General features: G+C 37.0%; 1 protein-coding gene across 1 annotated transcript in view; it reads right to left on the reverse strand.

The window, feature by feature from the left end:
* RhoBTB (Rho-related BTB domain containing) overlaps positions 1-25,193 on the reverse strand; it is a 62,366-nt gene that overhangs the window by 14,380 nt on the left and 22,793 nt on the right. The window contains exons 2-8 of the mRNA XM_072522112.1: positions 16,760-17,098; positions 16,007-16,134; positions 13,394-13,661; positions 5,981-6,162; positions 3,809-4,118; positions 2,842-3,117; positions 67-300 (exon numbers count right to left, since the gene is read on the reverse strand). Of these exons, the coding sequence (XP_072378213.1) occupies positions 67-300; positions 2,842-3,117; positions 3,809-4,118; positions 5,981-6,162; positions 13,394-13,661; positions 16,007-16,134; positions 16,760-17,080 (1,719 nt within the window). The 5' untranslated portion in view covers positions 17,081-17,098. The remainder of the gene's footprint in view (positions 1-66; positions 301-2,841; positions 3,118-3,808; positions 4,119-5,980; positions 6,163-13,393; positions 13,662-16,006; positions 16,135-16,759; positions 17,099-25,193) is intronic.

Genomic DNA, 25,193 nt, shown 5'->3' on the forward strand with positions numbered 1-25,193 from the left:
TACGATGGTTCATTTAGAGATCTAAATTACGCTTTCTTTCAAAATAAAAAACGAAATTATTATTACCTTAACGGGTTCTAGCAGTCTTAAACACTGTTCAATGGCTTCAGACGGCTGCAGAGTTTCCAAATCTTCAATAACTCGCTTTTCCACCAAGTTGACAAGCCTGGGCAGGCACAATCTATTCGCGAGCTCCAGTAGATTGACACAGCGCACTGCCGACACTTCTGGCACCTCATCCGTGTAAAGAAAACAAAGTAATTTGTGAAAAGTGTATTCCCTCACCCCCGGAAATTCAATCTGAAATTAAAATTGATTAAATCCGTTCATATACTATATAGTATATTTCACGAATTTGTGACTATTTTGGATCAGGCATGAAAGCTCTGACTTAAACGGTCCGGTCTGCTCTGCTGAGAAAGTTAATAACAAATTCTCCCAAATATTTGAAGCACTGTCGAAGACAAGCAAAAATACGATTTACGAAAGAACTACCCTAAGAAAATCTTGGAATTAGTCTATGAAAAAAGAAGAGCAAAAAAATGGCAACTAACCAGAGCACCACAAGGCAGAAAAAAAGGAAATTAACTTGCCTCACAACTAAAGAGAGAGATTAAGCAACTTAAGAATAAATCCATCAGCGAATCCCTGATACATTTGACAGATGACTCTAGTACTGAATAGTCACTATGGAAAACCACCAATAATTTAAAGAGACCAATTATTCAAACGCCTCCTATAAGAAATAAACAAGGTGGGCGAAAAACAACGAACAAAAAGCATTAGTATTTGCAAAATACCTCAAGTCTTTTCCAACTATATAGAGTAGCGATTGCCGGTACAAGCAATCTCCCGTTTACTTGCCAACAGCTTCGGGTGGAGCCTTTGTCTTGGAGTTGGGAAACTGGCTTCAAAGGCGGAAGAACCGTGGAAGCGGTCAACGGCATAGAGATGAGGAAGAAAGATTGGGACAAGACACCTCATTTAAGATAAAAATTGGATAAGTCCTAGTAGAATCAAATGGCTATGCTTGCAGCAAAATTCAATTCCGAAGTAAGCATCTCAATCGGATCTCCGGGAGGAGCAGTTACAGGTATAAAAAAAAGATTAAAATGCAAAGAAGACATCAGAATAGGCACACGGAACGTGAAAATCATGGCACAGGAAGGTAAAATCCATAATTCAATACAAGAAATGGCAGACATGAAATTAAATATTCTAGAAATAAGCGAAATGCGTTGGCCAGGTTCGGGAACCACAAATATCGGGGAACACCGCGTTTACTATTCTGGAATAGATAACGGCAAACATGAAATATGTGTCGGCATTATATTGACAAGAGAAGTGGCAAAATCTGTTGACAACTTCATCACAATCTCAGCAAGAGTGATGCTCGTATAACTGAAAGCAAGACCAATTGACTTCAATATAATTCAAGTATATGCACCTACAACAGAAAGAACATAAGAAGGAGTATAAAAACTATACCATAGTATTAATTAAGTCGTGAAAAGGTTGAAAAAGCAAGACCTAACAATTGTCGTGGGTGACTTCAACGCCAAAGTTGGGGTCAGCAAAACACCATCTGCAGTTGGAATATTTGGAAGAAGAATATCCTGGCCTGGTAACCTGAGAGCATGGTATAGAAAGACCTCAATACAGCTATTCCGTATAGCAACCAACAAAGACATCATAGCCAAAATGATCGCCAACCTTCAGAACGGACAGGCACCCTAAGAAGAAGAAGATACAGAGTAGACATAGATGAATCTTTTCCAGAAGTTGTTCGACAGGATGATGTGGTTATTCCTTTAACTAAACCAAAAGAGGTTAAAAATAAAATAGATACGAACGTTAATCCCAAAAAGGCCGCCGGCTATGATCTGATAACTGGGCAGTTCCTTAAGGAGCTACCTAGAAAGGTCCTGGTTAAACTTACCCATCTAATTAACGCATCGGTTCGTTCAAATTGTGTTCCACAACTATAGAAGGTAGGTGAGATCGTCATGATTCCAAAACCAAGCAACATGAAATGACGTGATATAGGCAATATCCTTTCTACCGATTATATCAAAACTGTTTGAAAAGCTGTTGTACAAGAGGCTTAAATCTATTATCGAAGAAAGACGACTCATCCCCGATCACCAATTGGGATTCCGAAATCGTCACTCTACAATTGATCAAGTCCACCGGATCACGGACGTGATCGAAAGATCACTTGAAGATAAAAAGATTTTAGCTTAGCATTATTTTTGGATGTAGCACAGGCCTTCGACAAGGTCTGGTACGAAGGATTGAAGCATAAGATAAAAATATCCTTTCCGTCCCATACTCTTAGATTTTAACTTCATATTTGTCACAGAGATAGTTCAGGATTATAATGGTCATCAAGCCGTTTATTGTTTGATAGCGTCTATGTTTTTGTAATCGAAATCTTGGCTAACTATTGGTTACTGGTTAGAACCAAATTAAATTCTAGGTATTAACTAATCTGATTAGGTAAATACAAAATTAAAATATGTTTCAAAAATCTAAATCTTTTCATAACCTTATTAATTAACATGGAACCGTCTTTATTGTTGAGCAAAAAAGGTAAAACTGCTAGACAAACAAACATTTCCGCGTAAAATTTCCTAGAAGAATTTTTTTAAGTTCAATTGAGAAATTATTTGTTTCATATTTTCATTACTAGAGCAATTTATTTTCGTATTTATTATGCTACACAGTAGAGTGGACCAGTGGCTGTCGAGTGTCTAGCAATAATCTGTAGCAAATTCGTGAAACATACTATAGTTTATAAAACGATGATTTTTGAAATTACTAATATATTTACTGTCTTACCACTTTGGCTTGGCTCTCACGAAAATCTCCTCGGAACATCGCCTTCATGACATCACATCGGGCGGCCAACATCGCTTTGTGTGCCGTACAGGCACCGTCGTCGAGTTCGAAGATGACATCGGCGAAGAGCGCCTGATCCAAGCAGATGTCCTGCAATCTCCTCTTCAAGAAGTTTTCATAGGACTCGTCTGGGGGATCGGGGGCGACAAATGGGTGCTTAGTAAGCAAAACTAACAACTGAGGCAGTTCTAAAAATTCGGCAGCTTCACGGGTTTCCTAACAAAAATGTGAATTTACACAGTTAAGAAATTTACAAAGTCTTTATTTCTTTGTTAACAATGTTATTTCTTTATTAGATAAAAAATATTCGTTTAATAAATGTTTCTTTATATATTATAAACCAGTGAAGTATGACGTATAATAAATATTATACGTCATTCATCAAAACTGTACGAAAACCATGGTGGCTGATGAAAAGTCCTATTAGAGTATCATATAGAGTATCAGAGTAGGTTATATGACTCATTAGACAGTTTCTGTAAACTTTTGGAAGTATTTCTACTCGAGCTATAGTAGTGCAACATTTACATTAACAATTTCAATCAACATAAGAAAGGGAAAGCTGTTATCTTCATTTAAATAAATCCATTTGCGGCATTGGATATGGGCATAACTAATGATATGATCAATGAGTGATGGAAAATATATGACTTTAAACAGTAAAGCCATAGAAAGCAAAAAATTAAAATAATATAGCATAAATTAAACGAAATACTGGACGATTAGAGAATGAAGATATACATACTGAATTAAAAGGTCAAGGCAGGGGAATAATTCGCTACTAAGGGATAAAAACAAAGAGGAAGGACCAATACAGAAATGAATATATAGTTATAAATATACAGACATGCCGCCGAACAACGCAAATTACAATAAAAATAATAGTATATTAATCAGTAACACTTACCCGTAGATTCAGAGCACTGCGATCCACCGTACCAGTGTAAGCGAATTGAAGACATTGTTGCATGGCATCCGGTGTTACCAGTTTGCTCAACGTGACCACAGTCTGTCCTTCCGGCTGAACGTTTCTGATGCACTGGAAAGCCGGATGATCCAGTTCTCTGGCAGTGGGCAATGCTTGGCAACTGGCCCTTCGCTTGCATGTTTTCTGTTCCGCTCGAACCAAGCATTCTGTTTCGTCGGCGAAGTCTCCCAATGAGCTGACCATGCTAGAGTCACTGGTGCTGCGGGCCAGCAAGTCAGCGGTTAGAAGTCTGAAAATAATATGAAAATATATATGCTTCATATAATTTTGATAAAACAAACATTGAAAACTTCGTTACAAAACGCAAGTCGTTCCTTTCGATGATTCGATTAATATTGAATCTATAACATATAAACGCCTCCACTTAATTGTGTAACATAAAAATAGTTACTACGGCTGGGCTGTGGAGAAATGTGGACGTTAAATAGCTTCAAATTAATTAAACATTTGCAAAAAACCAACAATTAATATCTGCCGAATGTTACAATAAGAATACTATTAATACTAATATCATGGCGTTGGAGCACAAGTTAGTCAAACTTTTTACGTCTGTATCGGAATCAACAGAAGATATAAGTATTATTTCGGCATCTTTACCTCGTCAGTCGTTCAAGCAGATTCAGATTCAAACCGAAAAGTCCAAAAAGCTAATGTCTCCAAAATCTTCCTACTCTCATTGGTTCGCGCACTTAGATAAAGTATTGGTGCTGCAAATAGGCGCCATGCACAGTACACGATGCATTAACCAATTGCAGCAATTAAAAATACCCTACGGGCTCGTTGAGCGACAGGTAATAACTTTTTGACAGCTGAAACAACGGCAAGATAACGAGGCAAACAGACTTGACATCAAAGTTTATAATTAATAATACATAATCGAAATTAACGTGACAGCCACAATATAAATGATATGAGTAAAGGACTTACAGACCAAGTTTAACTGACTTATTCGGAACTTGGTACACAATTAAAGTAAACCTTATTTGGGCTTAAATTTTTGTTTAACAAGTGAGAGTTTCAATGAGTGCTAGGTTAGCCCTAATTATGGGTTAGGACAGGGAACCGTTTCGAGTAAAAGGGACTTTCTCTTCTTACAACGATCTACTGTTACAGAAAACACAGCAGGGGACCATATGAAACTTCTTCTTAAGGTGCCTTCTCCATTACTGAAGGTTGGTTATAACTACAACAAATTGCTCTTTATCTTGAGCTGTTCTTAGTATCGAATGTGTGTCCATGCCTGTCCAGCCTCTTACATTCTTCAACCAGGAGCATTTTCTTCTTTCTGGACCTCTTCTTCCTTCCACTTTCCCTTCCATTATCAGTCGTAGGAAGTTGTATTTTTCTCCTGTGTAAATATGTCCTAGATAACTCGTTTTTCTGTTTTTTACAATATTTAGGAGTTCTCTATCAGTATCCATTCTTCTTAGCACCTCGTTGTTGGTCACGTGCTCTGTCCAAGAGATCTTCAGCATCCTTCGAAAAACCCACATCTCAAAGGATTCTATACGCCTCATACTTGTAATTCCGAGAGTCCATGTCTCCACACTAGAAGGTAATCTTATGAACCCAATCGATTGCCAAGGCTGTGGTAATTAGAAATCGAGCACACATCAAATAATCATTGCCAGATTCAATTGGGTCAGTTAGTTCTTCTTCTACATTTACTTTTATTGTGTTGTTCTGGCAGATCTTTTCGATCGTTTTGATTATTCCTAGAGGTATCTCTCTTCCATACAATAAGTGGATAACGCCCTTTAATTTGACTCTTTTATAAATAAATAAATAATTTTACAGTAGTAATATACATTTAGTATTGTTTCGAAACAAAATCGATAAAGCAAATGTACTGAAACAATAAATTCCGAGTGAAGAATTGATACTATGCAACTGAATCATCAAAAAGAATGATACTTATACATCCCAGCTCTATTATACTCTCGCTAAATAAGATCAATGACAAATTCAAGTTATAGATATCTATATTTTTTTGTATATTTGTCTGTTTGTCTATATATTATCAACAAACTTTTCTTTATTATGATATGTTCATTTGGTGTCTTTGATTTTACATAAAATAAAATTATCTACCTGTAAAAAGCTCTGCTGCAAGCTGCCAGTATAAATCGATGTGCTGGAAATCCCATGGAGCCTACGACCAATACGACGTCCGTGTGAGCCCTGCTTAACCAAAGATGATGCAGGTGCTCACCGTAGGAACTTGAACATATATGGATTTCTGGTTTTAGAGGAGGAGGTGGTTTGAATGGTGCCTGAAACAGGAAAAAATTTAAAAATAATAGATATTTTTGACGTGACAACGTCTTAAATTAGGTTGTGGCTCGGAGTCACTCATGAAAAAGTGTAACGCCCGCTCACGTCTGTTACGATGAGTCACCGAACGAGAGAGAGGCCCGCCGGACCGGCGAATGCCTTGCGTCTCTCTCCCACTCAAACATGATCGGTCCGCTGCGCGCGCAGCACTAGAGAATTAGGCGCGTTGAATCGGTGCGTGCTTGTGTCTCTGTCTTTCTCGAGCGTTCTTGGCGTTCAAGACACATTACAGCAGAAACACTTCCTTTCATTTCATATTTCTCCTATCATCGTCCTATCCTCAACAAAATCACTCAAATAGAAATTAGTTAAGTTTAAGTTTACATGTACAATGTTTTAGTAAACAAAATATATTTCTATAGTTAAAATTTGTGCAATTCTTATTTTCATTCAATTCCTTGTTCCTATTGTGCAATTTATTAATATTCATATCAATAAATATTCTACCGAGAAAAAGACATTGTCACGTAAAATCTTCGCCCGTAAAACCGACTTTACAGGCAACCGATTTTTTTAGTTTATCAGAACTTTAAAATACACTGGGGTGCAAAATTAACAGGACACTCAGATTTTTGTTTGTTTTTTATTGGTGTTTAAATCAAAACTTATTTGATTTATATTTTATGCCTTATTAGCGATAACGTTTTTTTCTTGTTTGAACCTGTTTAGATGTTTTGTGCGAACAACAACACTTTTACATACGTTTTTTTATTAATGTGAAATAGTGGCTTAGTATTAATTTAAGTTTATTGTGGTACTGCACCTGATTATAAATTCGGCTGTAGGTTTTTGTATTGTTTCCTGTTTAAAACTTGCATTAAAAAAATTATGACACCAGAAGAAGTAACGCAAGCTGTTGCTTTACAGGATGATAGGCGGAGCATTCGTTACATCACAAATGACAAAATTACACTTCGCCCGCGAACATCTTAATTGGGGTGTTAACGATTGGAGTGCTGTGCTTTTCACGGATAAATCAAGATTTAACAGATACTCATCAGATGGGCGGCCTAGAATATGGAGAAGAGCTGGTGAACGTTATCAGCAATGTTGTTTTACTCCGAGAGTTCAATTTGGTGGAGGTTGTATAATGGTGTGGGCAGGCATTTCCCTAGAGGTTCATACAGAACTTGCTACAATTTAAGTCGGCAATTTGAACGCTCAACGGTATATTCAGCAATGTTTGGAAAATCGTAGTGCTATTTGCTTTGTTTGTTGGAGAAAACTTTCGTCTGATGCAAGATATTGCTCGTCCGTACATCGCAAGAATAACACGGGATTACTTGGATGAAGTTGGGGTTCGTTTATTACCATGGCCCCCAAGGAGTACAGACTTAAATCAAATACCACATGCATGGGGTATTCTGGAACGACGTATTCGACATAACCATGGTGAGTTTGAAACCATGAGTGATTTGTAGCAAACCGTTCGTGACAAATGGGAGCAAATTCCTCAAGCAGACTTGGCTGCCGTAATCCGAAGTATGCCTGATCGAATGTGAGCTGCAATTAGGCCTCGTGGAGATAATACCCTCTACTAAAAAACGTTTTCCATAAAAAATGTTTATATTAAAAAAATTTTTTGTTTCTTTGCAGATTTTCAAATTTTTTGTAATAAATTTTTATTACTTTTAAATTTTGTTTATTATTAAATACTCAATTGGGAACATCTTAAACTTTTTTAACGCAAGTTTTTAGGAAAAATCCAAGTGTCCGGTTAATTTTGCACCCCAGTGTATTACCGTAAATGTCGCTTAATTGCAATGTCTTCATAAATTAACTTTTTGTTTTTGTTTATGTAGTAGGATTTCAAAAAATAGTCTTTTTTTATAGTTACTTTCTGTATCCAAGATATTTACACCTGATAAAAGGGTTTTGCAATTACTTTTGTGTTGCATTATTCTTTGTTTGAACCGCTGTGATGTTTGCCCTATATACTGCCCATCACATTCGAGTAATGAGAGATAATATATATATATATATATATATATATATATATATATATATATATATATATATATCCCTCATTATGAACGAATGAATGAATTAACTAAACGATAAACACGTTTCTCTATGAAAAGAAACTCTCTAGTTTAACCCATTTGTTTGAGAAGTATTGTACTTGACGCTGCTCTTGTCATGTAACCACTTGGCCTAAAATCAAAACGAGAATATACAAACAGAAGCCGCAAAATCAACGTATTTAGGGTGAACGTTTAATTTCGTCCTTGTGTATACTCGGTACAGTGAACTTGTGCAAACAAACACGAAAATTCCGAAGCAGGAATTAAAATGTGCCCACCATAGTAGTAAAGTCCTCTAAATTGATATGAATTGTTTCCTTACAAGTCATCAGCGTTAAACATTTTAAATGATAAACAAGTCGTAGATTGAAAAATGTGTTTACTAATATGAGGTCGACATCGAAATATGAATATACGAAGGTCGTAGAAAATATTTTGTCCAAATTTATGTACAAAACAATATAAAGGGTGTTTTTTAGAGGTATAGAAATGTAAGTTGGTAACACTTTTTTAACTGTTTGCCATTTTGACAGCTGACAAGTGATTAATGTTAAGTTTGGTTTGGCATTTCAGCATTTCACTATTTTATGTGGGGATATGTGAAGGTGCTAGTCTACCCCGATAAACATGAATCGATTGACCACTTGAAGGGCAACATTCGCGGCGTTATTGCCGATATATCGCGGCAAATAGTGGAAAAAGTGATTGGACAAAAATTGGACCTCCAGATTAGACTACATCTGAGCCAGCCATGAGTGTCATATACCAGAAATCATATTTAAATTATAATACCAAAAGATTATCTTTCGAATAAAGTCAATTTCATGTCAGTTGATAAAAATCATCTTTGTTTTATTCCATTTCAAAGTTCTATATCCAAAAATCACCCTTTATAAGAAATGGGCAAATTAAGGGTTGATTCGAAATCATCGACAACCGAAAAAAAAAAGTTGCCATATGTAGGTACTATACTCTGTTTGAACATTTTTGATACCAAAGTTGTTATGAGTCAGCTGATAGTTCCAAAACATAATTTTACGAGCGACAAATTAGCAGCAGAATTTATAAAAAAAAACAGAAAAAGCAACAAAAATACTACTAAAGATATATAAAATAGCTTGGAAGGAAGAACAGGCTCCAAAGGATTGTCAGATTTGACAGATGACATGACAGTACCTATTTTTAAAAAGGGTAGAAGTCTGCGATAATTACAGGTGGATTATGCTTCTAAGACAAGAATACATACTTACAGTCAAACAAATAATAGAGAAAAACCAACAACAACGAAATAAATAGTATACACAACATAACATTTATAGATGTTGTAAAGGCTTTCTACAAATTATCAAAGGAAAAATCATGGACAATATTAGAGAAAAAAGGAACCAGTAATAAAATGATAGGAACCATGAAATAAAAATAATGACAATCGTATTAGTTAGTTATTATGGAATTATAGTGAAATAGACCTGAAATTATAGGGTATTAAGAAACTTGAAATTTTATTTTATTTCATTTATTTCTAGTAAGGTAGTTCCTACCTAGCCATACTTATAGAAGATATGCATTGGGGCATGCAATAGAAAAAACTGAGAGATGGATAGAGACAAATGATATAAAATTTGCAGTAGAAAATACAGAAATAATCATCTTGAGGGGACCACGGGACAGAAAAAATGTAAATTTTCGGTTTAGAGGCTCCCACCTTAGACCCCAGAAGACTGTAAAATACTTGGGAATCATACTAGACGACAAAATGGAATTCAGACACCACATATAAAAGACATGTCGGAAGGCGGAAGAGAGGAACTCGACCCTTAATAAGATAATGCCGAATATAGGAGGTCTCGGCTCACACAAAAGATCAGTTATCCTACAATCAATAATGTCCATCTTATTCTATGGGGCGCCAGTGTGGCATGAGATCCTCAACAAAGCGACACAGAAGAAACCATCGATCAGGGTATGCAGCGCGTACAGGACTGTATTAACCATTGCCTTACAAGTAGTGGCCGGTGCTGTGCCGGTGCATATCCTGGCTAACGAAACGGCTCGGATGACCACAGCGGCAACGGAGCTTTAGGTTCAGGAACACAAGAAAGAAAAAGGAGTTTGGAGATCTGGCAGGACCAATGGTCAAGAGAAACAGACAGGGTGGCCTTGACCAGGGGCCCTTATCTCAGATGTAAGGTGGTATGAGTGTAAACACAGACGTTTCAACTACTACTTCACCCAATTTATGACGGGCATGGATTTTTCCGGTCTTATACACATAGAATAAAGAAGACCGAGGACGATCTGTGTCCCGAGTGTGGAGTGGTGGATGACGCGCATCATGTGGTATTCGTATGCCCTGCATACAATGTGGGGCGAACCTTGCTGCAGCTGGACCTAGGGCCACCTCTAGGCCAGTCACATGAACTAATGAACCATAAAACACAAGGAAGAGAAAGAGAGGGGACTGCAACAAAGGTGGACTGTTTATTTTATTGTGTCGTATCTGTCGGCGTCAGTGGGGTGAGCCACTATTCAGCTTCCACTACTGACGCCGAAATCTTAAATGAATTCTCAAAGAACTTGATTACATTACAGAAATCAATTTACATACGTGTTCTTTTGTTTTTACTTGTATCTAGTGTACGGTGTGTGTCTCCTTTTGGAGCAGCCTATTACTAAGTAATGGGCTGGTGTAGATAGAGAAATAAATGTACCACCCCCCGGGGGTGGAATATGAATGTCTGGAGTTGCTTATACCTGTTGTCTGATCTTTCTCGTTAAGTTCAAGATGGTTGAAATAACTGCGCGGTCACTCATTCCTGCCTATCGCTCTGCACAAGGATGGTTACCTTACAAACCAAGTCCGGTGCAGACGTGGGTGGTAAAGCTGACGGGTCAGATGGTAATGCTCGCTAAGAGCGGTCCTAGGCCCGTCGGTTGGAGAAAGAGGGGGCGAGTTTAGTTGGTAGGCGGTCAACTACGATGAGGCGTAGTCGTCCAAATCCAACACACCTGGGACACCTTCCCAAAAGTCTTTTGAAGATTCTCACCTCCCAAAAAAAGCAAGGTAGTTCCTCACAACACGTTAAAAGGTGCAGATGATCCTTTCAATTAAAGCCATATTTTTTAGTCGGACGCTAAGTAGCAGATTTTCTAGAAACATTCAAGTAAAGTTACGTAAATAATCGCTCTCCAGGATAAACAAATTGAATAACTTACAAAATATTTGGTCCATATAGATGAGATTTAGCACACTTCAATAACTCATTAATTGCCATAATTTTAAGTAGTTGTATTACATGTCGTTACTCAAAAAACAATGTTATTAACATTTATAAATTACTATAAAAATAAGGATTTTTTGCAATTATCTCGGCCAATTGTGTATGCATTTTATTACAACCATTTTTCTTTAAAATGTATAAGAAGTGTTTGATAGGCAAAAATTGATGTTTTCACTTTATATAATTGTTTAAAAAAACAAAGCAAAATCAGCTGTACGTCTTCAGATTTGTCATCAGCTATCGCTCATATGCCTTTCAGAACCTTCAAATATATGTATAAGATTTTCACGTGAAATCGATGATTTTTTCACAAATAGACTGGGGTATACTGTGTTTCGATTTATTCGTAATAACGTAGCATTTGAAATTTATTGGAATCCCCTCGTATATGTGTTAATTGAAATCCCCTTATATATACATTATAATAACGAAGAATTTTTTCAATGTTTCTTAGTTCGTATCCTTCAATTTAAAAACCCAAATAATCTTTCGTTCTTTTTAGGTCGCCGCCGTCGATAATAAATCATTTTATTGTTTGTTTATGTCACAGGCGCAAATTTCTTCGATATTTCTTTGTTCAAACCGCCCGATATTGCGATTTCAAATTAAGAATTTACGTCTTAATTTCCGTTGTGTCTTGTTTATGTGTCTTAAACCCAAAGTGTTTTGTTTACTCCAACTTATGCGATCAATTTTTTAAGATAATTTCGTCACTTTCGTTGGAGCCGCGGTGAAGAGCGGTGGTCTTCAGCGTTATGTCCAAATTTTACGTCAAATTTGAAATGTTCCTCGTTGTTAGTCTTTTTTTATGAAAAATATGTAAAATATAGTAGCAGTTTAATGGTTCAGTTACAGTTTTAAGTGAGTTTTATAATGTTACCATTGTATCCAGTTGTACCTTTTCCTATTTTTAAGAAGCCAAGTCCAGTTTAGTTTCCAAGGTTTGTGTTCCAGTGACCCATTTTCCTTTTTGTTCGTGTGTCAGAGATTCCCAGCCAATGTTGAGTTTTTAAGAAGTCCAGTTTACAGCGCAAGTGTAATTTTTGTGAAATCCAGGTAACTTTCAAATTTTAAAGTAAAGAATTTGCGTTCATAACAAAAAAGATTTGTAATAATTAATAAATTGTAAAATTTTAGGGTTTGACTTTAGCTGTTAATTTATTTGTTCAGTTTTTTTTAATATAATGTTAACTCACGGTAGCTCGTTCTATTATTTTTGATTTTAGTTTGTTTTATTTAAAAAAAAAAAAGGTTAATCTCTGTGCGGTAAATTTTGTAAGTTTATAATAGTATCTCCAACTCCTGGAATTTGTAAACAGATGAAACATGTAAGTCTTTTTTGTATTTTTGTATTTTGCGACTATCGTTGTATTATTTTTTCACTGTCTATTTTGTAATTGTGGTGACACAAAAATAAATGTTAAATTTGGTTTCTTAACATTTTGTTTATTCCTTTTTAACTAACCCTTTTTGAGTTTTATTTGAAAAAGATATGTTTTTTATGTTTAATAATTATATCTCCAGTTACAACTAGCTGTTGTGATGGTTATAATTAGGCACCTTGAAGTGGCGCTCTTTATAAATTACTAGAGGTGTTTCCTGTTTCGTTTTGTTTTTATTTGTTCCAAGAGATTCATGACCCTTTATTTCATTTTTCTGTAGTTGTCCCAATCCAAACCCCTTGATGTCTTTTACTTATCCACGACCCCAGCTCTCCTACCAAAACCTGAGTGCCGTTCGCACAAGTAGCGTTTATTTTGCTTACCCTATCTCCACCCCCATAGTTTCTATTCCCCAATCTTCTACCCCCAAAATCTTACCCTATGGTAGGCAAAATATTATCGTTACAAAAATACTAAACTTACCTGCAACAATGGCCGCTGAACCTTCTTGAGATTCGTCATCCAAAAACGTTGTGCTCTTCTAGCGATGAGCGCCGCCCGAATGGCGTTCTCGAACACTTCGTTAACTCCGTAATAAGTAAGTACCGAAGTTTCGTAATAGTAGAGGCCGAGCTCTCGGGCGACGTCTCGAGCCTCGTCCGGCATCACCAGGTCGCTCTTTCTGGTGGCTCGTACGAAGGGACTGCGATCTCGAAAGTAGCTGAGGTACGCTTCGTCGCGGTACATGTACCTGAAACAGAAATGATGTAAATTGTGCGGTAAAGGGGCTCAGTAATGTCTTATTTCCTGATTCCTGTAGATCAAGAGCGGGTAGTAAATCCAAGGATAACACAAAGCCCAAGGTGTAATCTTCAGTACAGACGGCTACGAAAAAAGTAATTGATGTTCGTCAAACGTTCTGTGCTTAAGACAAATTTCAGCAGTGTTCTAAGTCACTATTAGACAGACAAAGAAAAGGCTGGAAATTCAAAGCAGCAAACTGATAATAAAATGCTTAGCGAGTTAGAAAAGAGTTTCCAGAGACTGTTTCTTCTTTCCCCAACGAAAAATTTTACCTTATATAGCTTAAAGCAGTGAAAGGCTTCATTATTAAATCCCTAGGGAATACTGGCAAAGAAGGCTAGGAAAGCCCACAAACAAGGCCGGCATAGCCCGGAAGCTTTCTTCGGAATTGCAATTATACCGAAATAGGTTGCCATTGTCATCGAATGCCATAGTCTGTGGACTAGTGCGCATTTCGATGCGCATCGCCCCGCCTCGAATTTTCCCATTGGCTCTTGACCTAGAAATCCCTATTTATCGCTCGAACAGCGCATATAAATATTGGCGATATTCAGGTCAGCCAGGTCAGTCCTTCACGGGCTCTCCCAGAGCTTACTGCTCTCGGGGCTCTGCTTCCTGCATATATTTTCCATACTCTGTGACTGAGAATTGTTTCAACTTAACTTGGTGTTTTTATTTCGACGAAGAAATTGTCATGTAATAAATATCTTGCCTTTTTCAAGGCAAGACACCGAAGATAAATATTTTCCAAGTCCATAACCCGAAAATGGACTTAAGTAGAGGAGCTCTCGACAGTGTATTCGAAGCCCTCTACAGAGCACCCGGGGATATCAGAAGGTGGTTAGACCCTTAATTGTTCTCCCGAGGTGACATGGCGCCCGACAACGTGGTTAAAAACCGAACCCACGACCCAGCTCGAATTCACAGAAGGCAACACACCATTGACTTCAACATAGGTTGAAGTCAAAAGAAGAATGGGGAGAACCACGTAGTGTTAGAAAGCAATACGCTAACACTCCGACATCGAGGCCTTCTGCAGACCTGACGCCTTCCACGTGCAGACACCTTTGACGAGCCAGGCTTATTCGAAGTTAGAAGCCCCAGATGCCGATGGAAGTCCCGGAGTAGACCCAGTTATCGCCCCCCTACCGAAAGTGGTTGGACGACCACGTAGGCTTCGGCACACTGGTACTCTACGAAACCCCGTTGGATATGGCAGATGGGATTCGGACGACCGAGAAGAAGACGAGCCCGTTGGAGGAGTTGGCACACCGACCGAGGATGGACCTGTAGGAGCTTGAGATGCCGTTATCACCACCGATCTCCCCCTGTAAGTAGTGCAGTGTTGTGTGAATTTCTTTTTGAACATTTTACTTGTATTTTATGCATATTTTCTTGTGTATTTTCGAATTTGTATTTTTTAATCAATAAATATTTTTTCCCAGCCGCAGAGTCTCCAGAGGAGGGGGGATGTCATCGAATACCATAGTCTGTGGACTAGTACGCATTTCGATGCGCATCGCCCCGCCTCGAATTTTCCCATTGGCTCTTGACCTGGAAATCCCTATTTATCGCTCGAACAGCGCATATAAATATTGGCGATTTTCAGGTCAGTCCCTCACGGGCTCTCCCAGAGCTTACTGCTCTCGGGGCTCTGCTTCCTGCATTTATTTTCCATACTCTGTGGCTGAGAATTGTTTCAACTTAACTTGGTGTTTTTATTTCGACGAAGAAATTGTCATGTAAGAAATATCTTGCCTTTTTCAAGGCAAGACACCGAAGATAAATATTTTCCAAGTCCATAACCCGAAAATTGACTTAAGTAGAGGAGCTCTCGACAGTATATTCGAAGCCCTCTACAGAGCACCCGGGGATATCAGAAGGTGGTTAGACCCTTAATTGTTCCCCCGAGGTGAGACCATTAACACATATGTGCCAAAATAAATCTCTCCAAAAACAGGGAAATAAACCATTTGATAAACTCTTTAGCACTTCTATGTCTAGAAAAGAGTTTGGGCTAAAGAGTTTATCAAATGGTATTAAGCCAAATTTATACCGTACCTGTTAAGCCCCAGCTGAAAGATTATTAGGATAACAGTCGGACTGGTGATTGGATACTGTAAGCTCAAAAATCATTTGAGTCATATGGGTTTACTGGTTTTGTCTTTGCAAGAATGTAATGTAAAGAAAAACCAGAAGCATCAAACTGTAGTAGCGCTTGTTTCTTCTCTAGTTCTATTTCAGAACAGTATTTTTACTTAAAAGCTATGATATATGAATAAAAATATTTACCGTAAGTCGCTCTTGCAGCCGACCAGAATGACGGGGGTGCTGGGACAAAAACGTCGAATTTCCGGATACCACATCAACCGGCAGTTGCGTAGGGAGACTGGGTTGTTGATGCTGAAGCATAGCAACACCTGAAATATATTACAAACTCTCATTATCAACTAATTTTATCATTTAAAAAAAGAACGATGTAATGAAATGAAAGATAGTACTAAAGTCTATTTGTTTGGAACTGGCAGTTAATTTCAAATGCTAACCTTCAAATAGAGGTTAAGGGTTACTGTCAAGGCCATAAACCATTGTCGTACGGATATATTTGAAACCAATAAGGTTGAAAAATTAAGAGTTATGCATTAATTTGTTTAAATATACATTAAAAAAGACTCCATTAAATTAAAAACTCTTAACACTATATAGAAAGCACGAATTTTGTCAAAGTTGTGTCTTAGGCAGATAATTAACTCTATTTTTTTTTTGCTCTTTAATTTTTTCACGATTTTGTCAACTTAAAAACGTCATTTTTCAATGCGAATGAATTGTTGGATACTGTACGATAGAAAAGTCACCTTAGACATCTTTTGATGATCAGTCTTTTAATATTATTTGTGTAATTTCTCACCAAACCTTAACACTATCCTAATTAAGATCAGCTGACTGACCACAAATTGTTTTAAAGCATTATGTTGTATCTTTGAACAAGATGAACAATAACATTGGATATAGAGACCAGTAGAATATGATATAGTTGACACTTACCACATCTGACCTCCCGTAAGCAAACCTTCGGTCTTTTTCGTGATCTCCGAAGGTGTCCCACAACCTCAGACTGACGTTGACGCTGTCCACGATCTCCCATGATCTCTCCAAGACGTCCTTGTAGATGCGGTATTGGTCGATGGCCCATACTGTGGGTACGTGAGTGGCTAGCAGTTGAGCCAATGAGACTTGTTTGTTACACGCGCGTGCGCAGATCAGCCGAGTTTTGCCGACGGCCGTGTCGCCCACCACCACACACTTAACTAACTCTTGGTGGGGTTGTTCATTATCCATTCCCCAAGACCACGACGGTGCCGACATCCATCACACCGTGTCCCCCTGCAACAAAATTTCAACGTAAGAAGGTACATCCTTTAGTTACATCCTAATTTACGTTACTGTAAAAGAATACATTCAATAAGATATATGTAATGTAATTACTGTCGGGTTTTATGTTATAGCCAAAGTAAATATATTATCGATACACCTTATATCTTCTGCTCTAACTGTTTGTAAAATCTCTACAGTCTTGGTAATAAAATAAGTAACATGTCTTTCATTCAATCATCCGGTGTCACCGTTTGCCGTCTACCAGAGAGAGCAGTCCCTGAAATGGCGCATAATTTCAGTCAAACAAAGTAATAATGAAAGTAATACAACGCTTGCCGGCAATATGTGTAATGGCTAAGCTTTTCACTCAATGACGTGTTACACCTATTGCCTGCAACGTATAGATGACAAGATTTTAACGGGTTTAACTCAGAGGAACTTAGCGATTTTCAGTGGATCATGAGAGTATGGGAATATTGACTTGTATCTATAAAATGATATAATTGTGAAGTATTAATATTAAAAGAATGGCCAACGAAGCAGAACATTTAGAAATGCAATTATCTTTTTTGTAGGTTTTAGATGCATGCAAATTCCATGTAAATTATGTATACTGTTAGGGGCAAAAATTTGAGTTAAGTCCCTTTTATTAGGCGCAAACATTTGAGCAACTATTTCTTGTCCTTATTCTTCGGGTTTTCCATTATAAGTTAGCCGTGTTCGTCCTCCATAGCACTCTATTCCCCCAGTCACCTCTGAGGTCTCTATCTATCATAGCATTTTCTATGTACGTTTTCCATCTTGTAGCAGATCTTTCTCTCCGTCTTCTTATCGGCGGATCCCAGTCCAATATTCTTTGCGCCACCTGTGCTCTAGCATTCTTTGTACATGCCCACAAGGCTCTGTTTTTCAACTTTTTTTTCTAATTGAACATTCTACTTCCATTCTCTTCCATATTTCCTGTTTTTTTTCTATCATCTCCGGTGATTTGTAAACAGGGGAGATATTACGATATTTTTTAGGGATTTATAGTTTGTAAATTTGAAAAACAATAAAACGTTTTTATGATGATTATTAAAAAACTCTTTGAGCAACTATTTCTTGTCCTTATTCTTCAGTTTTTCCATTATAAGTTAGCCGTGTTCGTCCTCCATAGCACTCTATTCCCCCAGTCACCTCTGAGGTCTCTATCTATCATAGCATTTTCTATGTACGTTTTCCATCTTGTAGCAGATCTTTCTCCCCGTCTTCTTCTCGGCGGATCCCAGTCCAATATTCTTTGCGCCACCTGTGCTCTAGCATTCTTTGTACATGCCCACAAGGCTCTGTTTTTCAACTTCTTTTTGTAATTGAACATTCTACTTCCATTCTGTTCCATATTTCCTGTTTTTTTCTTTTATCTTCTCTGGTGATTTGTAGACAGGGGAGATTTTACGATATTTTTTAGGGATTTATAGTTTGTAAACTTGAAAAACAATAAAACGTTTTTATAAAGATTATTAAAAAACTCTTTTAATGGGAGAACAGCAAAAAATGCAGGTGTGCGGTTCAAATTGTTTTTCATAGCCATAAAAGCAGGTCTACCTAGTTTTATTGATGCCTAAGATTAGCACCTCGGGTATTGTGTAACTAATGTATACAACAGGGTCTGATTTATATGCAAAAGGATAGATTCAAATTGTTTTTTCTATACCGATAAAGTCGCGTGTAATTGACGCCTCACATATTATGTAAGTAATCTTTTTTAGAATATATGAAAGGATCTGATTTATGAGATAATATAATCTAAAAAAAAGACATTTAACGAAAACTTGATTTTGTGGTAAAGTGAATATATTACAGGACTGGATGTTTATCGAGAAAGAAATATATTCAGAGCCGTATTAAATTTGTCGATAAAAAAATATGTGAGGAGAGGATCATGATATGTTACAATGATATGTAACAACAAGGTAGTGCTATTTGTTGATGTTTAGTGTACACCATCTTTGTATACTTTGACCTGTCAAAAACAAAATTTATTTTGTAACTTGAAATAATTAAAATATAATTGCATATTATATTTTTTTAAATAGAGAATATACCTTGCTCTATACAACAACCTCTTCCAGCTTCAAGACGAAATGTGTCCCATAGAACAGCTAAGAAACTATCTTAAATTTATAAATATGTACAAGTTGTAATCACTCATAACATATTTATAGATTACAAAACAGCCTACGACTCTGTGAATGGAAGAGAAATGTTCAAAGCAATGAAAGAGCTAGGAATACCAAATCAGTTGGTAAAAGTAACAAAACTAACTCTTGAAAAAGTTGAATGTAGAGTACTGATTCAGGGGGAACTGTCTGAACTTTTTAAAACAAATAAGGGGCTGCATCAGGCTCTGGAAAAAGTAATACGTATGTCACAAATTACAACCACTGGTTCAATATATAATAAATCAGTGCAAATCCTGGCCTATGCTGATGATATCAATATTTTTGGGAGAACGGAAAACGCTGTACGAGAGATGTATGTGGCATTAAAAAAATCAGCTAGAAAAATGGGTTTCATAATAAACACCAACAAAACGAAGTACATATATGAAAATAAGCACACAACCACAAATCCTACGACCACTTGTTATAGAAAACGACGTCAGCGAAGCAGTGAACGAATTTGTATACCTGGGAGCACTCTTTAACGCTGAAAATAATACTACCGCAGAGATAAACCGCAGAATTTGCATGGCCAACAGATGTTATTTTGGGCCCAATCTCCTTAAATCAACAATTATATCGAGAAATACAAAAATAAAACTCTACAAAACAATAATACGCCCAGTCCTAACATATGGTTCAAAGACCTGGACTCTAACAAAAAATAATGAAAACATGTTTCGGAATATTTCGAAAGAAAAGTACTAAGGCAAATCTATGGAGCTGTAGATGACAATGGAGTGTGGAGAAGACGATACAACTTCGAACTTTATAGAATATACCAGGAACCTGATATCGTAAAACATATTAAGATAGGACGTCTGAGGTGGATAGGGCATGTAATGCGGCTGGAACAAAATGACCCAGCTAGAAAAACGCTCCTTGATAGACCCATTGGTCAGAGAAGAGGAAGACCCAGAACAAGGTTCCTTAATAACATCGATAAGAAATATGGGAATACGTGCTTGGCGGAGGAAGGCGATGGATAGGGGCGACTGGAGAGAAATTCTTGAGCTAGGACCCACGAAGGGTTATAAAGCCAGAATGATGATGATGATGGAGTTGTAATTTTTAACTCTGACTAATTATATAGTCACTAATAACCCTTGGATATGATTAGACAAATCAAACTGTAGGTTTCGCAATCAACAGTACCCTTTGAATGACGTGATGTGTTCCTTAAATAAATACATTTTTAATAATAATTGAGACAGGACAAAAAACAAGTTCCATAATCAAAAATTCTATCAAACTTTTCTCCCCTTTTCATTTTATTAACCCCTGTTGCATTAAAATATCATTAGGAAATTGATCCACCGTAGAGTGGTGAAAGGAAAATTGTCAAACTGATTAGACTAACTTTTATTTGGAGGATTAGCCACAACTCTCCTTCCAATTATATAAACATAACTGAAATTCCAGAGCATAATTTAAATTGGGGGTCTATGCTGTATATAATGTATAAGCTATCACAAGGGTAGAAGTGGTGTGAAATTAATGTCCTTGAAACAGGGAATATAAGTCGTAAAGTAGTGGATTTAAACGGCATTAATATCATAATACAGGGTAAAATATAACTATTATAACATAGACTAGGGTTAGGTTATTTTGAGGAAAATATGCTCATTTGTTCATTTTTTGCTAATAATTTCATTGTATATTTATACAGTGTGACTCATTATTTATGCTTTCTATCTGTGTAAGTAAAGGGGCTATAAGGATTCTGTGTATTTTCCCATAAGAAATCGCTAAGGTCCATTCTGGTCATTTTTGATGCTTTTTGTGGTGGGGGTAAAACGGCTTGTCCGATCGTGACGTGTGAGGTATCGTTAGAAAGGAGATAGGGTAACGAATACGTTAACACAAAAAACAAAGACGGCGGCGTATTACCAAAAGGACACTAAGCTTGTAACGTCTAAACGGCTGAATGTACAACAACGTGCAAGGGATCGATGGAAAGGAGAGGTGGTAACGAATATGTTAAGATAAAAATAAAACGCAAAGACAATGCCAAAACGGCACTATATCGTTTCTCTGTTGTTATTAGTCAGATTACTACGTGTAACACGTTAAATGAAAGAGGATGGGCTTATGAATATATTAACACAAAAAAACAAATGCAAAGACATCGCCAAAACGCTATATCCTTTAACAATTTAGCATAGCACAAACAACTGTTTGATATACTGACATGAAGTATGTGTAGATATAGAAAAGGCATTTAACATAGTGTAATAAACAGTATTATTGAAATATATGTACTATAATTTATCTACGATCATGAATTAATTTATATATAGATATTGTTACGATAAATATGACTCATATGTAACCTGTAAACATTTCATTATTCTAATAAGTATTTTTTTAGTCGTTTCCCTACGATAAAACCGGTCTTCTTTCCATGCTGTTCGAGACAGTTCAAGGGTCGCCGGCCGAATTCTACGGAACTCTGGAATAACGGCTGTTTGATATATATAGAGTATCTTTTTATTGAAAACAGTTAGTCTGAATAGTTGTATCGAGTCGTCGAATTGTAACGCGGAAATGTAGTATATAAATTAGAATCGTGTAAATAGTGTCAGTCTAAATAAATTATTGTAAGACTTTATATAAATTAAATAAAGACTCTAATAAACTAAGTGTTAGAACATTTTATAATAAATAAAGTTAATAAATTTGATTAATAAACTCAGTTCAATATATAGACTATCGGGAAAAATGTTGGCAAGGACAGCGGTAAATAATGGTTAAATGTAATAAGTATCTGTAAACGGTAATAAAATAATGTTAGTATCTAAGCGATGGAATGTGATGGAAACTTTCCCAACTGTTACCAAAATAAAAAATTCTGAGCTTTTGTTTAAAACATGTTGCACTTGATTTACTAGAGATCTTTCTACGTTTCCTTTAACCATGTGAAAAGACTCCTTAATATGATTAATTAAATCTACTCATTCACAAAGAGTCCAGTTTTTTATGCCATCAACAAGAAATTTAACGTTTAGACTTATGTATGCTAAATTCTGAGGTAAATTAGGCCATTGAACATGGCCTTTACGTTCCTCCAGAGCTGCTGAACTGGAATCTGTTAGTTCTGTAATCTTCTTCTTTACGTGCCATCTCTGCGACGAAGGTTGGCAATCATCACTGCTATTCTAACTTTTGACACTACAGCCCGAAAGAGTTCAGTTAAGCTGTATCCAAACCATTCTCTGAGGTTTTTCAACCAGGACATTCTTCTTCTATCTATGATGCGCTTTCCTTGAATCTTTCCCTGCATTATTAGTTTTAGGAATTCATATTTGTCACCACGTGTTATAATATGACCCAGATATTGTAGTTTTCTTATTTTGATGGAATTCAGTATCTCCCTGCTGTTCTCTATTCTTCTTAGTACTTCTTCATTGGTTATTCTGTCTGTCCAGGAGATTCTCAGCATTCTTCGATAAATCCACATTTCAAATGATTCCAATTTATTGAGACATTGTTTATTTAAAGTCCATTTATCCACACCATTGTAACGATGTTCTGATCGTTTAACAGTTCGAACCGTGGGAGTGTCAATATTTGCGCATCCACTTCTACAACGAGACGACGAAGTGGGATTCGGAACGGCTATTTAAGGCGTGTGAGTAGCGGAATTAGACAGTCTTGTAGCTAGCGCTCTAGGCTCCCTGACTCGCTGGTGTAGTGAACCTGCGAGCCAACCCGGACAGAGAGATTTCCGTATTGAGGATCGTACTCTGTCCTTAACCAAGCGGAACCCATCGGTATTGTGTATTGAACATTACCGTGGGTCTGCACAGCCGAATATTTTATTTGCGAGTGCGTTCGGAGCTCCCGCTGAATTGAAGCGGAAACGAGCGTAAGTCTGCGTGTGATCGACTTCACCTATTTCATTTCTTTATTAGTAATAATTAATTTCTTTTCTTTTATAGACGTTCGCCGGGGAGTTCATTCATCGCGGGACCCAGACGGGGACGAAGAATTCACTTCATTTTTATTTATTGTATGTACGGCGTAGAATTCATTTTATTTTATTTATTGTATATATGCTAAATTAATAGATTTATTTTTTATTTCAACCTATGTTTTACTGAGTCTGTCGCCCCTAAAGAGCTACCCATCGCAAACTGGCGCCCGAGCTAAATTAATAACATGCCGACAGATAAAGACACAGACTCAGTAACAGGTACGTCGTGGATAAACCGACTTTGCAAAGAGGAATTGCAGAGCGAGGCCGAAAAATGCGGCTTAGATCCCAAGGGAACCGTTGACGAATTGAGAGCACGACTTGCTAAATCAAGTACGAAAGTGGAACACACACTTCGACAAGAAACATTCGGATGCAATAGAATTCTTAGAGAGGATAGACGAATTAAGCTTGGCCTACGAGATCGATAAACAAGATCTACTAAGAGCATTACCAGAATTATTAGGAGATCACGCTTTGTTATGGTACAGAAACAATATCAAAAATTGGAAGTCATGGACAGATTTCAGAGAAGCTTTCTATCCCAGGGGATATTTGCTACAACTAGAAGAGCAAATCCGAAACAGAAAACAGAGACAAAACGAACCAGTAGATAGATATATCACGGAGATTCAAACATTAATCAGACGAGAAGGATCTTTTTCCAGAAACCAAGAACTCGAAAGGATATACAAAAATTTGTTACCAGAATATAAGCTTTATGCTCGCCGCCGGGATTTCGGAAACTTAGCCGAATTACAAGATTTAACCCAAGAATACGAAGCTCTAGAAGACGAAAAGACCCGAGCAAATCAGATTTGCCGTGGAAACTGGAGACGCACAGACCAAGCAGAGTACGATGCGAAAACGGCATGCTTTAGATGCAAGATGCCAGGTCACAGCCGTAAAAACTGCAAAAACCCACGGAAAAAGTTTTGTTCGTGTTGCGGCAGAGAAGGGGTTTACAGCAGCGACTGCTGTTTCAGGCGTCAGGGAAACGAATTACAGACTGGAGAAACAAGGAGTCTGTAAGACAAGATTCGACTCCATTCGTTTTCGCCGTTACACAGCCAGCAAGCAATGACATTCGACTGTTCGCATCACTGAAAATAGGGCAAAGAACATACAGAGCGCTCATCGACACAGGGACCACTAAAAATTACGTCGGGGATAGAATAGCTCAGATATACAAGGACTCTCTAGATAGCTACAGCGGGAGAACAAGACTAGCAAATGGAGCGTCAATGGAGCTTAACCAGAGGTTGACAATTGAATGCGAGATCGATAAGTTACAAACCCGACAAACACTCATAGTAATGCCAGGGTTGACGGAAGATGCCTTACTAGGAGTGGAATTCCTCAGGAACCATTCTATCGAACTTAAATTCGATAAACATACGACCAAACAATACATACAACATCAAGAAGAGAAAGAGAATACATAACACTATTTTGTCCATACAAAAGAACAGAAAATACATAACACTTTAGTACTCGTTTTCTAAGATATAGGCTGAGGTCTCGACAACATAATATTTGTTTCATATTATTGAATGCACTTCTAGCCTTTTCTATTCTAACTCTAATTTCTTTGGTATAATCGTTTATTTCATTAATGTTTGCCCCTAAATAGTTATAATTTAGAACTCGTTCTATCGTCTTATTATTTACGTGTAGATTGAATTTTGAATTGAATGAATTTTGTTTTCTTTATGTTTAGTGACAGACCAAATTCTTCACTCGCTGCAACAACCTTATCTAAAATTCTTTGTAGATCTCTAATATTTTCTGCTAATAAGTTCTGTAATAAAACTTTCAAGGAGGTGTCAAGCTGTAATTAATGCTGCTGAAGGAAACACAGATCATTAAACACATTTTATGTTACATTTCTATGTTTTATATTGACGTTTTTGTTAAAAATTTCCAT

Source organism: Diabrotica undecimpunctata, chromosome 2 (assembly GCF_040954645.1).
Source record: "Diabrotica undecimpunctata isolate CICGRU chromosome 2, icDiaUnde3, whole genome shotgun sequence".
Lineage (NCBI taxonomy): Eukaryota > Metazoa > Arthropoda > Insecta > Coleoptera > Chrysomelidae > Diabrotica > Diabrotica undecimpunctata.